We start from the raw sequence: 13938 nt of genomic DNA, 5'->3' as shown, positions 1-13938 counted from the left end.
AAATAATCAAATGTTAGGACAAAATTCTCTAGAATAAAAAATGTTAGGACAAATATATCGATAAACCAAACAATTAGACTCTACTTAACCTTAAAAATAAAATCAATATTATGATAAAAACATATATCGATAAACCAAATAATTAAACTCAGTCCTCGTGAGCTTAGCTCAATTGGTTTACACAATGCATAATATATGCAAGGTCTAAACTTTACAAAACAACGGATTGGAGGATGTGTGTCCATGTCCAATTCTTAAGTGGAACAATTATTTAGTGACTTTATTTACCTCACCCGAACTTTGTATTAACATAAAAAAAATTAAAAAAAATAAAAAATAAAATATATATTTGATAAAAGGGAAGCGCGCGAACCGGTTCAATCTTCGTCACTTCCGTCACTCACTGACGAACTCGGCCCTTCTTTCTCTTTCCCGTTTCAAGCACCACTTTCAGTCCCTGGTAAGTTTTGCATCATCATTGTTAAGTTTTGTTCATACTTAGATTAGATTATTAGGGTTCAATTGAACAGTCATTTCGGATTTAGGGTTTACGCTAATAAATCTCATTTCATCACTAAATAGGGCGTCACTTCTCATACTTAGTTTATTTAATCTACATTTTCAATTCATCATCGTGTATTGATTTTGGTTGTTCCCATTAAACTTAACTATAATGAAAACATGCGCGTTTGATAACAAATCAATAATTGAGTCCAATTAGATTTGATATCTCATCCTAAAGCAAAAATGATTTCTTTGTTATCTTCTTTCAATTTTGCTGTTTTTTAATGTTTGTTTCATACCTTTCAATACTTGCCTCTGATTTGCTTCTAACTCACAGCTTCTCAGACAATGAAACGAGGAAGAAAAAAATATAACGACCATGTAAAAGAAGATCGCCTCAGTGATTTACCCGATTGTGTTCTTCTTCGCATACTATCCCTTTTGGATGCTGACGAAGCCGTTAAAACTTGCACAATATCCAGTAGATGGAAACATCTTTGGAAGCATCTTCCCACCCTTATATTATGTTCTTCACACTTTATGAGGATCAAAAGTTTCAATAGATTTGTGTCTCGTATTTTGTGTCTTCGTGATGCGCCAACCCCGCTGCACACTGTTGAGTTTCTGTGCCGGGGTGTTGTGGATCCTCGCCTACTCAAAAAGGTCGTCACATACGCTGTTTCACATAATGTTGAGAAATTAAGAGTCCATGCCTGCTGTGATTTTCAACACTTTTCATCTTGCTTTTTTTCATGTCACACTTTAACCTCTCTTGAGCTTTGTGTTGGACCCCCTAGAGATGATGAGAGATTATTATTTCCTAAGTCCCTTAATTTGCCAGCATTAACCACCCTGTCTCTAGAGTCATTCGCCTTTTGTGTTAGCGATGATGGTTGTGCTGAGCCTTTTTCGGCATTAAACAGTTTGAATAATTTGATGATTCTGTATTGTAATGTTCTTGATGCACAATGCCTCCGCATATCAAGTGTTACACTTACCAATTTGACTATAGTAGGGGATCCTGTTTACTATAGCACGGTTGAGTTATCTACTCCAAGTCTTTTCACCTTTGACTTTGTTTGTCATAGGGGTATTCCTGTTTTGAAACTATGTAGGAGCAAAATCAACCTCTCTTCTGTCAAACATGTAAATATTGAGGTAAGAATGTGGTCAGATTATGCCGATGCTTCGTGGGGTCTTCTCAACTGGTTAGCTGAGCTTGCTAATATCAAATCATTGACACTCAATCATACTGCTCTAAAGGTACCTTAGGCCATGTTTGATTTGAGAAAATATTAGTTAATTCATTTTTCAATTTTCACTTTTTATTATTTTTCTTAGCAGGCTTCCTTTTTTATTTTAGTTATATTTTTGTCAAAATATTGAATTAAATTGTTCCTGATTGACAATCATCCCTCATTGATCAGGTTCTCTCGTTAGTTCCTGATTTATTGAAGGTTGAGTTCCATTCCTTGTGTAACTTGAAGTCGCTTAAAGTGAAGACGCGCATACCCTCATCCATGCCTAATGGAACATTGTACTTTTTGCTTCGGAACTCACCCTCAGCAAAGGTTGAAATCGTAGATTGGAGGTAAATATGCTTACTACCTGTTGAACAAAAATTTTCTGGTTTGGTTTTTGCAATGCAGTTAGTTTATTTTTGAAAGTTGTCTTTTATTAGCTTGTGGCTATTATGTGCTCCAGTTCGAACTTGAATGTAAAAAATTGCAAAGATCTGAAGGAATTGTGGTTTTGCTTTACTGTCATCTTTTTATATTAACTACTAATATATCCCTGTAATGCAGTTCAATGGTTCTTTTTATATGCACAACAACTTGAATGTTATACTACTAAGCTTATTTGATGATAAAAATTTACAATCAGTTTGTATTTTTATTTCTGTATTTAGTTCTGAACTGGACCGGTTTTTCTTTACTTGTGAGATGAGCGGCTTTTCATTATTGGTTTTTATCCTTTGTTGGGATAATGAAATAATATGATGCTTTCAGATTGATTGCACTAAGGGTTTTCATGGACTGTTCATATGATATTTATGCATGAAAATACAACTTAGTTGCAAGAATGTGTAATAGGTAACCTTAAAATAAAAGTCTTTGTTTCTAATTATCAAGTGTAATTGCTCATCCTAAGCTTTGCTCTTATAATAACTAAGAAACCAAAAATTACTCTTCTATAATCTTCCTATCAGAGTCCACTCACATTGCAATGTTGGAATCATGCATGCTTACTACTTTCCTTGTGGATCACAATTAATACTATTCTTATAATTTGCACAGGGTACTGTGATCTGGACTAGACTTCTATTTGTATATCTCTACGTGTGCATTTTTTTGTAATATTCTGAAGTACATAATGTTAGTTTTAATGAAACAAATTTTCATTGACTGGTGATCTATTAGATCCGATAGTTTTAGGTGAAGGTCACTGTTCCTTCAATTGGATGCATAATTTGTCTATAGGCATTTTATTTTGATTTGTAGTTTTGAGGATTTGAATTAAAATCTCTGGTGCAAATCTTTCTGTCTCCCTCATTCTATAAGAAAATCCAGCTCATAAAAAACCAAGCTGAGCAGACATTTTGTTTATCAAACCTCATTTTGGACTGTAAGCATGTTAGGTCAGTTGAGCAGACATTCAAAAACTGGTTCATGTTGTTGTGCATACATTGCCGAATAAAGTTTCAAGTTCTCATGCCACTTCAATTTCCAGTTCCAGGGGCAGTATCTAGAGTTTTGTTAATGAGAAGCCAATGACCAGTACACTGTTGGAACATTGACCTTAATTAGAATATCTCAGTTAAGAAGATTATCAAACTCTTGGTGGAATACTTTTAGTTTAAGAATATGATGTTAGAGTGCACTTTATTTTGATTGGTTTGCATATTTCTAAAAAAATTAAAACAAAATATAAAAGTGAAAACTTAAAACTTAGACAAATCAGATCCATTTACATAACAAAATACAATGGAGTTATGCATTCCAACTGTTTTGGTATTGTTGATTCACTCATGTTTTTGCTATTCCGGTTTTTTTATTGATTGGTATGACTTGTTTTTTTTTTTTAGGAATGATTTGACTTTTTTGTTTAGCTGATTATTTGTGTTTACTTTTTACTTTTTGCAATATTAGTGGAACATTGACCTTAATTAGAATATCTCAGTTAAGAACATTATCAAACTCTTAGTGGAATACTCTTAGTTTAAGAGTATGATGTTAGAGTGCAGTTTATTTTGATTGGTTTGCATGTTCTTAAAACAAATTAAAATAAAATATCAAAGTGAAAACTTAAAACTTTGACAAATCCAATTCATTTACATAACGCAATGCTATGGAATTATGCACTCTAACTGTTTGGTATTGTTGATTTACTAATGTTTTTGCTATTCCCATTTTTTTTTATTGATTGGTAGGACTTGGTTTATTTTTGAGGAATGATATGACTTAGTTTGTTTGACTGATTATTTGTGTTTACTTTTTGGCTTTTTGCTATAACAGTGAAGATTTCAAGTCTACATCAAATATCTATCCCTTAAAAAAAAAAAATCATATATATGTTTTTTGAAGGGATTTATTATTTATTTTCTTTTGTAGGTCATCTAAAATCTAACTTACACAGATTAAATGAGAATCAACTTAGCAAACTTTAAAGTCTATCTCTTATTGTGTAGGATGCCAATGGGTTGTCACTGATTAGGTGGTTTTAGGCCTTTCACACAGTGGGTTGACAAGTGATTAGGTGGTTTTAGGCCTTGCAAAATGAATATTATGATTTTAATTATCAATTATGGCTTTTACTTCTCTAAGCACAACTTATGGCCTAAACAATCTTTGTGAACTGTTTGTATGCTTAATTTGCATAATATTATTCTTGGAAAAAGCTAAAATGACTATAATTTTACATGCAGACATTGATTTCTGTTGTCCATATGGAGCAAACTGGGAAATTTCAAAGAAGCAGTATCAAAGTAATGAGGTTTTGAATCAAACTTACATTGTCAGAATTGCACTTACCCATTATGCTTTAGTTTTTATGTATAAACAAACACAGTTGTGCTGGAATTCTGGAGGCACTGGCAGATGTATTTTGAGTGGTATTTGTAATTGTAACTTCAGTTTCCATGAAACTCAAATGTTTTTATGTATAAACTCAAATGTTACATTAAATTTGACAGCTATATTTCAATATGCAACTTATATTTCACGGGATGGACTTTGCACGAGGGAGGATGCACGAGGGAGGACATAAAATAAGTAAAGTAAAAAATAAATAATTAACTTTTGTTGGACGGAAGATAATTATCAAATGATTCATGCAATTTTAGAACAAAAAAACTTTTTTAAAGGGGGAGAAAAGACTAGTGTCATGAGATTGAGACAATTTTGCAATAATAAAATCTCTTTTATATAGTTCGATTGTAACAAATTCAATTATTTTTTATAAAGAATTGATTTTTATTACAATAAACAAAATGTTTTTTTTTTAATAAAATCTTTAAAATATAATTCAAATCAAAAGTTAGCATGACCTCAAATTTAAATTTCTAGCCGTAGAATCATTTTAATTTTTATAGAAAATGTTAATGAGTGTGCTAAGAACATTTTCTAAGAATTTTAAAAAGCAAGTTTTTATAGAAATTGTGCATTTAATGTATCGAAAATTGAAGGATTAAACTTCTTCAATAATTAACTTTTTTTTTTTGAGAGTCTTCAATAATTAACTTGTTAATTTAGAATTAGCAAAACCCAATTTTTTCTATAATACAACACTAACAACAACAGTAAGTTTCCAAACAACCTTTTTATATAAGAAAACTTTAGTCAGCGTAACCACTAACCATATCCGGAATGAACTGAACTGAGTGAACAAAATAACACACGAACTAACAATCTGTCTAGTTTCTTTCAGTTTGAAGCGATTCGTTTAAGCCATGGAGGTTGTTTCACACCCTCTGTGCTGCTACTACACCACTGTAACCGCCAAAATCTTTAGGTCTTATAAACAACCATTTCTCATTCCACAATTTCCCTCTTCTTCTTCTTCACCACATTTTCCTTTCTTATCTTTCCGCACCACCACTCTCTCTCATCGTCCTTCTCCTTTTCCTCTATCACCTGGTACTGTTTCGATTCTATTTATTTTCAATTCTCATGTTTACTACTTCATTTATTTCATAATGTTTTTTTTTTTTTTGTGTTAATGGCTTTCACAGTAGTTCTGTTTGCGACGCCGGAGAATCAATTGAGCAGCGTTGGGGAAGGGGAGGAGGATACACACACAAGCGATTCCGCACTTCAAGGTAACTGCTTGCTTACTTAATGTTATATTCCTACTTTATTTGAGATCTTTTTCTATAATTCAGACAAAATTGTGTCACATTTTCATTCATACACCAATCATAGCCGGTGATGTTATGATATTAGTATTTAGAATAAAGTTAAAATGTGTGTAACTCCAGAATGTGAACGAATCAATATTGTTCCACAATACACTGTTCAGTACAAAATTTTAAAATAGCAGCTATAGTAGCGCTATAGCACTCTTGTATAGCAGATTTTGAACAAGACAGTGTGTTTTTACCACGATCGACAGAACCGTCCTCAGTGCAAGTGCACGTGCACGTAAAACCCTTGTAGGGAGTCTAATGTGCATAATTTAAAGCGGCCCTTGATTTTCAGCTTTAAAATAAGTCGTCATGACTGGAATATGCACTCATCAGTTATCAAATGTTTTATTGTATCAATTTTTTTTTTTTCAACTATGGGGAAGTACTTAAGGGTGTGTTTGGATTGAGTTTAGGAGGGGAATGGAAGGGAGGACTAACTTTTCTTTTTTAAATCACGGATGATATAAAATGTTTTTTTAAAATAAATAAAGTGTGATTGAAGTATTATATGTTATTATTTCATTTTTTTATAAAACATTTTCTAATGTCCGTAATTTAAAAAAAAAGTAAGCACTCCCTTCCCTTTGCCTCCTAAATCCTCCATCCAAACACACCCTTAAGGAATGATATAGACCACAACACCGAGAGACTATAGGGCAGTATCTTATTAACATTTTGTTGTTTGTAATTTTTTTCTATTCCAAATGATTGCAATTTATTTTCTAATTGAATAAGTAGATTTGCACATTGGTGTTATCATGAGGACTTCTTTAGATTTAAGTCATTCGGTACTTTCCTGTTTCTCTCTCCCTTTTGTATAAGCATATACTGCATCATAATGTATCGGGTGAATCAATTAGAGGATAGTCGCTAAAATCAATTCCGGATTGGTTTGTTTTGAAGTATCACTTGGCATTGTGTTGCAGATTTTTATTCGCTGAGGAAGGATGTTGAAATTGCATCACAGCGTGTCAAAGAGATTAGAGAATCATCTGGTCTACAATTATTGGAGCAAGAACTTGCCAAGTTGGAAGAGGAAGCATCTTGTAGCTCCTTTTGGGACGACCGAGCCAAAGCTCAACAGACTCTTTCGACATTGGCTGATGTCAAAGAAAAGATAAAATTGCTCAATGACTACAAAACTCAGGTTAGATATAATTCTGAATATTTTAGGAGCAATTACATGAAGACCGACATGCAGTAATATCTATACTAATAAATAAATTGGATTTCAAGTTTCATTGCTAACTTTTAAATGCCTTAAGAACTGGCCGTAAAGATTTAGAAACAAAAATTAATGAAGGTAATTTTGTAAAATTGACACAAAAGTTATTTATCTCCTGCTAATTAAGTGCAAGAAAGATAAAAAAAAATGATAAAAGCCAAATAAAAATAGCCACCCGCAGACTTATAAACATGGCTATCAATGTTCACGATGCTTCCACGGTGTACAACAAATCTATCTCTCTTTTAAGGACTCGTGTTGTGTTGAGTGTCTCCACTTCTTCACTTATACCAATCTAATCATGTGCCACTATGGCCTTCATTACAATGAATGTAGGTTGAGGATGCAGAAACAATAGTTATGCTGACAGAGGAAATGGAATCCGTTGATAAAGGGCTTTATGAAGAAGCTTCTAGTCTAATTAAAGAACTGAATAAGTCAATTGATCGGTTTGAGCTGACTCAACTTCTTTCTGGTCCTTACGACAAAGAAGGTGCTGTTATCTCTATTACAGCAGGTGCGGGAGGTACTGATGCACAGGTAAATAGCTATCCATGTACAGGTGTTACCATAATGAACTTGTTTTTTCATTCCTATCCCTAGAGGTAAAAAATTTATTGTCTGATATATTATACGGGTAGAACGGAGGAACTTGTAAGTTGTATGCCAGGAAAAACTAGAATTTATCTTCTTTTTTTCATCCTGAGTAAAAATTCACGCAGCTATATGTCACCTCTCTGTCTCAAGTCTCAACATTTTTAAACTTCTCCAGGCTTTCTGAAATTTGTTCATAGCCACATGTGTACTGGCAAGTAACTGTCATAAGCATTTAAATCTGGATGAGTGCACTTGTAGTATGTGGGAATGAGTTTTTTAAGCATTTAATATTCTGCCATTTCTAAAAAATAGTCATGTTGGAACCTTGCTATGTTGTTTTTTTTTTTTTCTTCTCAGATAATAATATAGAGAGCCCGCACTGTGTAGTCTGAGAAGTTGCAACTTATCAATCTTTCGAGTTATTTTTTCTATTTGCGTTTTTCTTGGAATATGAGTACTTTGTGGTGATGCTGAGTATTCAATTTCAACTTACTATTTCCAGTGCAGGACTGGGCGGACATGCTTCTTAGGATGTATGTGAGATGGGGTGAGAAACAGAGATACAAAACCAGAGTGGTTGAGAAATCTCTTGGAGAAGAAGCTGGAATTAAATCTGCCACCATCGAAGTTGAAGGCCGTTATGCGTATGGGTATTTGTCTGGGGAGAAAGGAACACATCGCATTGTTCGGCAATCCCCTTTTAATTCCAAAGGTCTTCGTCAGGTAATAACTTACTTTTTTGGTTGGCTGAATGTGCTTAGTCATCTGCCTTTCATTATCAAATGCACAGATTTTTCTTTTAAACTCCCATGTTGTATTATTTGAACAGACAAGCTTTTCTGGTGTTGAAGTCATGCCTCTTCTTCCAGAAGAATCTTTGAATGTTGAAATTCCAGAAGAGGACTTGGAGATTAGCTTCTCAAGAGCGGGTGGAAAAGGAGGTCAGAATGTTAACAAGGTTGAAACTGCCGTTCGAATTACACATATCCCAACTGGTGTCACTCTTCGCTGCACAGGTTCTTCTTTCTCCTTTGCTCTGTTTTTATTCTTCTGAAAGGGAGGCTTCACTCGGTTATTGACTCTCTATGTAGCCTTATCAACTCAATTTGAAATGTGATTTAATAACCTTCTCTACAGGTTTCTGTTATTTCGTCACATATATTATTTTCTGCTGTTGCTTCTGTTTAATTTCACTTTTGTGAAAAAATTTGAGAGCCACTTCTTTTGTGTTAGTATGGATCTAATTCGGTTATCTATACTTTTAATTATAAGTTTTAACTCCAAACTGCAATTGTGCTTGTGCAGAGGAGAGATCTCAGCTAGCAAATAAGATAAAAGCTTTAAGTCGTTTGAAAGCGAAGCTGTTGGTGATAGCTGAAGAGCAACGTGCAACTGAATTTAAACAGATTCGAGGGGACGTAGTGAAGGCTGAATGGGGACAGCAAATAAGAAATTATGTCTTCCATCCATACAAACTAGTAAAGGATGTAAGAACAGGGCAAGAAACACCAGATATCACCTCTGTTATGGATGGAGAATTGGATCCCTTCATCAAATCTTACCTCAAACACAAGTATAGTATGACAATGTCTACAAGTGGGGTTAACTAATAGCTTCCTTTACCTCCCATTCAATGGAGAGGAACGATATGGTTGTTGTGTCATGGGATAAACATAATTTTGCTAAAGAAAAATCTCATGTCTATTTGTTGTAATAATATATCAAAATTGATTGTCTTAGTTTTAATATTGATTAGTAGTGATAAAAAGTAGTTTGTGGTTGGTTGAAATTTTTTCACTAAATTTTAATTAATTTGCTTATAAGTTAAATTATTTCAAATTAATTTTTACTGGATCAAATTCACAGATAATTTTCAAATACTTTTCTAAATAAACTTAAACAGAAATAGGTTTTTGAAATAATTTTTCAATCATAACTTGTGTATTTATTGTTGTAAATGTTTAATTATTTATATTTTCAATACAAAATTTATTCTTTATTTCCTTTTAGTATTTAATTCATTTAATATACATTAAGTCTTTAGTATAACACGTTTTTACTAACTGGAGTATTCAATTTCTCCGTTCCTTCTTTTTTTTCCAGACTTTTTGTCTTCCTTCATTGAGATGCTTAATTTATGGCAAATGTTAACTTGTGCCCTCAAGGGCACATGTTAAGGAACTTATTATAGAAATATACGCATTAAAAGTCGTGCAGTCAACTTCTTAAAAGTTAAATTATCATGTTTTCCAATGCATTTCTCATTTTAGGTTCCTTAACATGTGCCCTTAGGGCACAAGTTACAATGACCCTTGATTTATTTTCATATACTTTCTCTCTCTATCCCTCCCAAACACTAACACTAGACACAATTTTCTCTCTTCATTCAGTGTGATCTCCCTCTCATCTGAGGACCAATCGTTTCTTAGTGACTGAATCAAAGTTGATAACATAGGTACAACAAAACCTTGATTTTAGGCGGTTATCCATAGATGTCAACCCTTGAATTTTAGTAGATTGAGATCCCAATGTATTTTAATCAAATAAAGGATGAATACATAATTAAATATTCCGTCGGTTCCTAATTATAAGATTGTTTAAAAAAAAATTGTCCTTGAATATAATATTATCTACAAATTCTTAGATGTATTCATTATTCTTTTTTCAGCTATACCTCTTATTAATACTATCAATTATCTTTGGAATATGAAAAATCAATATTGAATGCATTTATGCATAAAGGGCAATTTAGTAAGAGTAACACATGTTTCAAATAAATTTATTACTTCAACAACTTTTTTTAATACCAGTGATTTTTGTAAACTACTCCTATATTAAAAGACGGGAGGGAGTACTTTCTCGTACCCTTACTGAACAAGCTTACGTTCACTGAGCATTATCATTAGAAAATTAGTACAAACTAACATCGATAAAAAAGTCATCTCTTGATAGAGACTTATGAGATAGTCAAAAATCTAAATTTCTAGATCTTTGTTTTGAACTCTAAAAGTAACGGAAAATTGGAAAAAAGGTCAAGGGAGCCGAAAATTTAAATGAACAAATTAAAAATTCAAATCTTCTGAACAATAGTTCTTCATGAAACAATTCATGCTAATGAACGACATACTACATAAAAAAAAATACCAAAAGCAGTAGCCAATTAGTCTAATTGAACCCACATTCACCATGCATGTCAATATTTTGTACGAATTTATGCTCCATTGTTTTTTCCATGAGTTGTGTCATTTGGACACACAAAATCCGACGTCACAATCTAGATTTTTTTTCCCTTCCGACGTGAGAGAAAATAATGATTCAAAATATTAAACCCTACCAAAACCATATATTTATACAATGTCAGATGTCAAATTTCGTGTTCCCAAAAGATTTATCTTTTTTCAATAACTCATATCAGTTTCAAGAAGTAGCACTAACACTAGTATAGTGTAGCACCCAAACTATGAAACAACGTACATGAACACCAGATATGCCATCACTAGTACTCCCTCCGTTCTTTTATAATTGTCACTTTTGCATAAATTTTTTGTTTCCAATTAACTGTCATTTTTAAAGTCCAACACATCATTAAATGTTGATTTATCTATATTACCCTTAGATATTTACTGCAGATAGAGAAATATATGAAATGAGATATTAAATGATTAAGGTTATTATAGAAAAAAGATAAATTGTTGTTTCAAAAATAGTAAAAGTATTTGTTGTTTGGTTTGTCTAAAAAGTCAAAATGTGATAATTAAAAAGGAAAAGAGAGAGTATTGATTTAGCAACATTGAAGTGAATGGATGTAATCATTGCATACACTCTCCAAATCGACGGAGATCGTGACAAACTTCAAATTGAATGTCAGCGACATCATCTTCAAATGAGAGCACTGTACTTAGCGGCAACGAATGGGGTGTATCAGGTCTCGGTGGAGAAGCACGTTCGAAAGGTTTACGGTGAAGAAACCAGTGTAAAAAGCTCTTCTTTTCCTTCTCTGCTCCAATATTTGTAAATTTTTTAGATGTGAAATTAGTTTAGTAGTATATAATAGATTGAACTAAGAGGTTAGCATCACCCTCAACAAGTTATCTCACCTTAATAGGTGTATTGCTTGCAGGGAAAATGCTTTTTTGTTTGCAGATTGGTGAGTATTGTAGGATGATTGTTATTGCATTTTTGTAACTCTTTCTTGTCCTAATTTGTTTATTGTTTATGGATCTTCGTATTTAGGGGATGAAGATGTAGTAGCGGATTGTGGCTGAAATTTATGAGTGTGATGAAAATATATTGGAATAGTAAGGGTTAATGGGGGTTGTTGTCATTGTCTATAGTTTTTACTAAGAAATCATGTCATATGTGTAGATATATTCTAGTGATTAAAAAGCAAATTCGTTTTTGCTCTATTTTATGATTGCATCTAATATCAGTTTATTCATGTTTTTGTTTGTTGAATTCAATATATTAATGTTTAACATGATGTGTGTTACAAACAAAACAAAACAAAACGAAAGATATAGATTCATTTAGGTGATGTTGAAGTTGGCATAGGATATTTTTCTTGGTGTTGTGACAGCTTAATATGTAAGTATTATTAATAACTTTTAGGTGTTAAACACCTTTTAACTACATCTAATTGAATTGTTAAAAAAAACTACTTCTAATTAAAAAACATTGCTTTTAATTTAAGGCTTTTAATGTTGTCTGCAATTCTATTTGGTCTAAATGTCTCACACTCATAAGAAAATATGTGGTATGCTAACTACATCTCTTATAAATTTTACTATAATTAATCATTGAAGCTTTAGACATGTTATGATGTACCATGAATTGGTTTAGGAATGATAGTGTTAAACACTATAGTAGTACTAGCCTATTGGTTTGAGAATTTGTAACTGTTGTATTTTAGCATGATATGTTACGAACAAGCTTTCCGGTTTGTGATTTTGCGTTGGTTGATACCAAAATAAAGTCAAATACTATCTTTGATTTTTATTACATTAAATAATGTTGTGTTTTGCATTGTTTATGCTAGCCGACTCTTTTTAACTGGATCCTTTTATTCTCCGTTCAATTGTTTATTACCAAATACTTCTTTGAATCTTTATGAATTAATTACATCGTGATTTAACATTATGTTTTTAGTAACTAATCTCTCCTTCCCATGTTTACCTTACATTCGCAGTGAATGTGTCATTAGATCGTAAATTGAATTCAAAATTTGAAACAAACAACCTAAGCCAATTAAGGTAATGCAGCAAAACATTTCTCCATTTTAATCTTCTCTTATCTTTTTTTTTCTTCATAAAAACATTTCTTTTCTCTACATTTCTTTCATAGAATGGAAATGAATCAAAATGGAAATCGGAACAATCAAGTGTTAGGAGAGAGTGGGGGGTTTTTAGGCCAATATCCTCTCGCCATGTTAGGTTTCATCGGTGGCTTTTATGTCCTTTAGAAAACCCATGGTTTATTTTTTTCAATGTCATATCCAACAGAAAAGAAGTTGTTAGTCCCGAGAGTCTTTTTGTCATTTTTATTCCATTTTTCGTATGGAATGTGATCTTTATGGCATGTTCCATATTTGCTGCAAGGGCCATATGGCGTGACGCAACACTTATAAAGGTGTTATTTGTATGCTTAACGGTTGTTGCCTACACTTTTGGGGCATCCACCTTTCTTTTTGAAATGATGAGATATGAAGTTATACTCAAATCACATAAACGGAATGTTAGCTTGTATGGGTTAATGATGTGTGTTGGTTTGCTTATTTTGTATGAATTTCTTTGGTTGATGATATGAAAATTTCGTCAAGTTACCAAACTCTTTGAGAGAGTTACCCGATTCTTTGGTTACTATGGGCGAAAAATCCGAAACACTTTCCGAAAAACTTTTCACAGCCGACACCATTGAAATTGTAAACGTGAGACTTCACTTTTGGATTGTGGGACTATTATGTGCATTTTTAGTCAAGCTCCTGTCGGTTACTCATTTGTTGTTTTCCTTTCATTTGTATTATTATTAATATAATTGCATTTTTTTTAGACATTTTTAACCTTTTCTTTTGCCTCTTTGGTCTTGTTTCTTGAATGCTTATGTATTTGGTTGGAGTACCTTCTACTCATTTATCAAATATATTATTTACCATTAAGAAAAACATGATTTCTTATACTATTTTTATTATGGTACATATATTCGTGCGTATATT

At 32.5% G+C, this 13938-nt stretch overlaps 2 protein-coding genes across 10 annotated transcripts; both read left to right on the top strand.

The window, feature by feature from the left end:
- The first annotated feature begins 282 nt into the window (after nucleotides 1-282).
- Nucleotides 283-4688, top strand: LOC146908923 (F-box/LRR-repeat protein At3g26922-like). 8 transcript variants are annotated; one of them, XR_015018809.1, is made up of 5 exons: nucleotides 292-460; nucleotides 842-1767; nucleotides 1932-2095; nucleotides 4430-4489; nucleotides 4573-4688. XR_015018809.1 is itself a non-coding variant. In XM_085726049.1 (4 exons), the coding sequence occupies exons 2-4, from the start codon at nucleotides 853-855 to the stop codon at nucleotides 4434-4436; spliced, it is 1086 nt and encodes a 361-aa protein (XP_085582175.1). In that variant the 5' UTR covers nucleotides 283-460; nucleotides 842-852; the 3' UTR covers nucleotides 4437-4688. The 8 variants fall into 8 exon arrangements, 7 of the variants coding, with proteins under 7 accessions (XP_085582175.1, XP_085582174.1, XP_085582176.1 ...); XM_085726049.1 differs by having other exon boundaries at nucleotides 283-460; nucleotides 4430-4688; XM_085726048.1 differs by lacking the exons at nucleotides 4430-4489; nucleotides 4573-4688 and adding an exon at nucleotides 4193-4296 and having other exon boundaries at nucleotides 303-460.
- A 726-nt stretch (nucleotides 4689-5414) lies between these two features.
- Nucleotides 5415-9519, top strand: HCF109 (high chlorophyll fluorescent 109). 2 transcript variants are annotated; one of them, XM_085726047.1, is made up of 7 exons: nucleotides 5415-5629; nucleotides 5734-5821; nucleotides 6835-7055; nucleotides 7470-7673; nucleotides 8238-8453; nucleotides 8560-8746; nucleotides 9036-9519. In XM_085726047.1, the coding sequence occupies exons 1-7, from the start codon at nucleotides 5453-5455 to the stop codon at nucleotides 9338-9340; spliced, it is 1398 nt and encodes a 465-aa protein (XP_085582173.1). In that variant the 5' UTR covers nucleotides 5415-5452; the 3' UTR covers nucleotides 9341-9519. The 2 variants fall into 2 exon arrangements, with proteins under 2 accessions (XP_085582173.1, XP_085582172.1); XM_085726046.1 differs by having other exon boundaries at nucleotides 5415-5639; nucleotides 5735-5821.
- The last annotated feature ends 4419 nt before the right edge of the window (nucleotides 9520-13938 follow it).

The sequence above is a fragment of the Medicago sativa genome, chromosome 7, assembly GCF_051527215.1.
Source record: "Medicago sativa cultivar Bolivia chromosome 7, Bolivia_mono, whole genome shotgun sequence".
Lineage (NCBI taxonomy): Eukaryota > Viridiplantae > Streptophyta > Magnoliopsida > Fabales > Fabaceae > Medicago > Medicago sativa.
This window is presented reverse-complemented; position numbering and strand designations above follow the sequence as displayed.

What these genes read in the sequence shown, in the direction of transcription:
- LOC146908923 (XM_085726048.1), top strand. Translation starts at nt 853, where the DNA reads ATGAAACGAGGAAGAAAAAAATATAACGACCATGTAAAAGAAGATCGC. An exon ending in TCAATCATACTGCTCTAAAG is followed by an intron (nt 1,768 to 1,931) that starts GTACCTTAGGCC and finishes CTCATTGATCAG; the next exon opens with GTTCTCTCGTTAGTTCCTGA. An exon ending in GTTGAAATCGTAGATTGGAG is followed by an intron (nt 2,096 to 4,192) that starts GTAAATATGCTT and finishes CTTATTGTGTAG; the next exon opens with GATGCCAATGGGTTGTCACT.
- HCF109 (XM_085726046.1), top strand. Translation starts at nt 5,453, where the DNA reads ATGGAGGTTGTTTCACACCCTCTGTGCTGCTACTACACCACTGTAACC. An exon ending in CGGGAGGTACTGATGCACAG is followed by an intron (nt 7,674 to 8,237) that starts GTAAATAGCTAT and finishes TTTCCAGTGCAG; the next exon opens with GACTGGGCGGACATGCTTCT. An exon ending in TGTCACTCTTCGCTGCACAG is followed by an intron (nt 8,747 to 9,035) that starts GTTCTTCTTTCT and finishes GTGCTTGTGCAG; the next exon opens with AGGAGAGATCTCAGCTAGCA.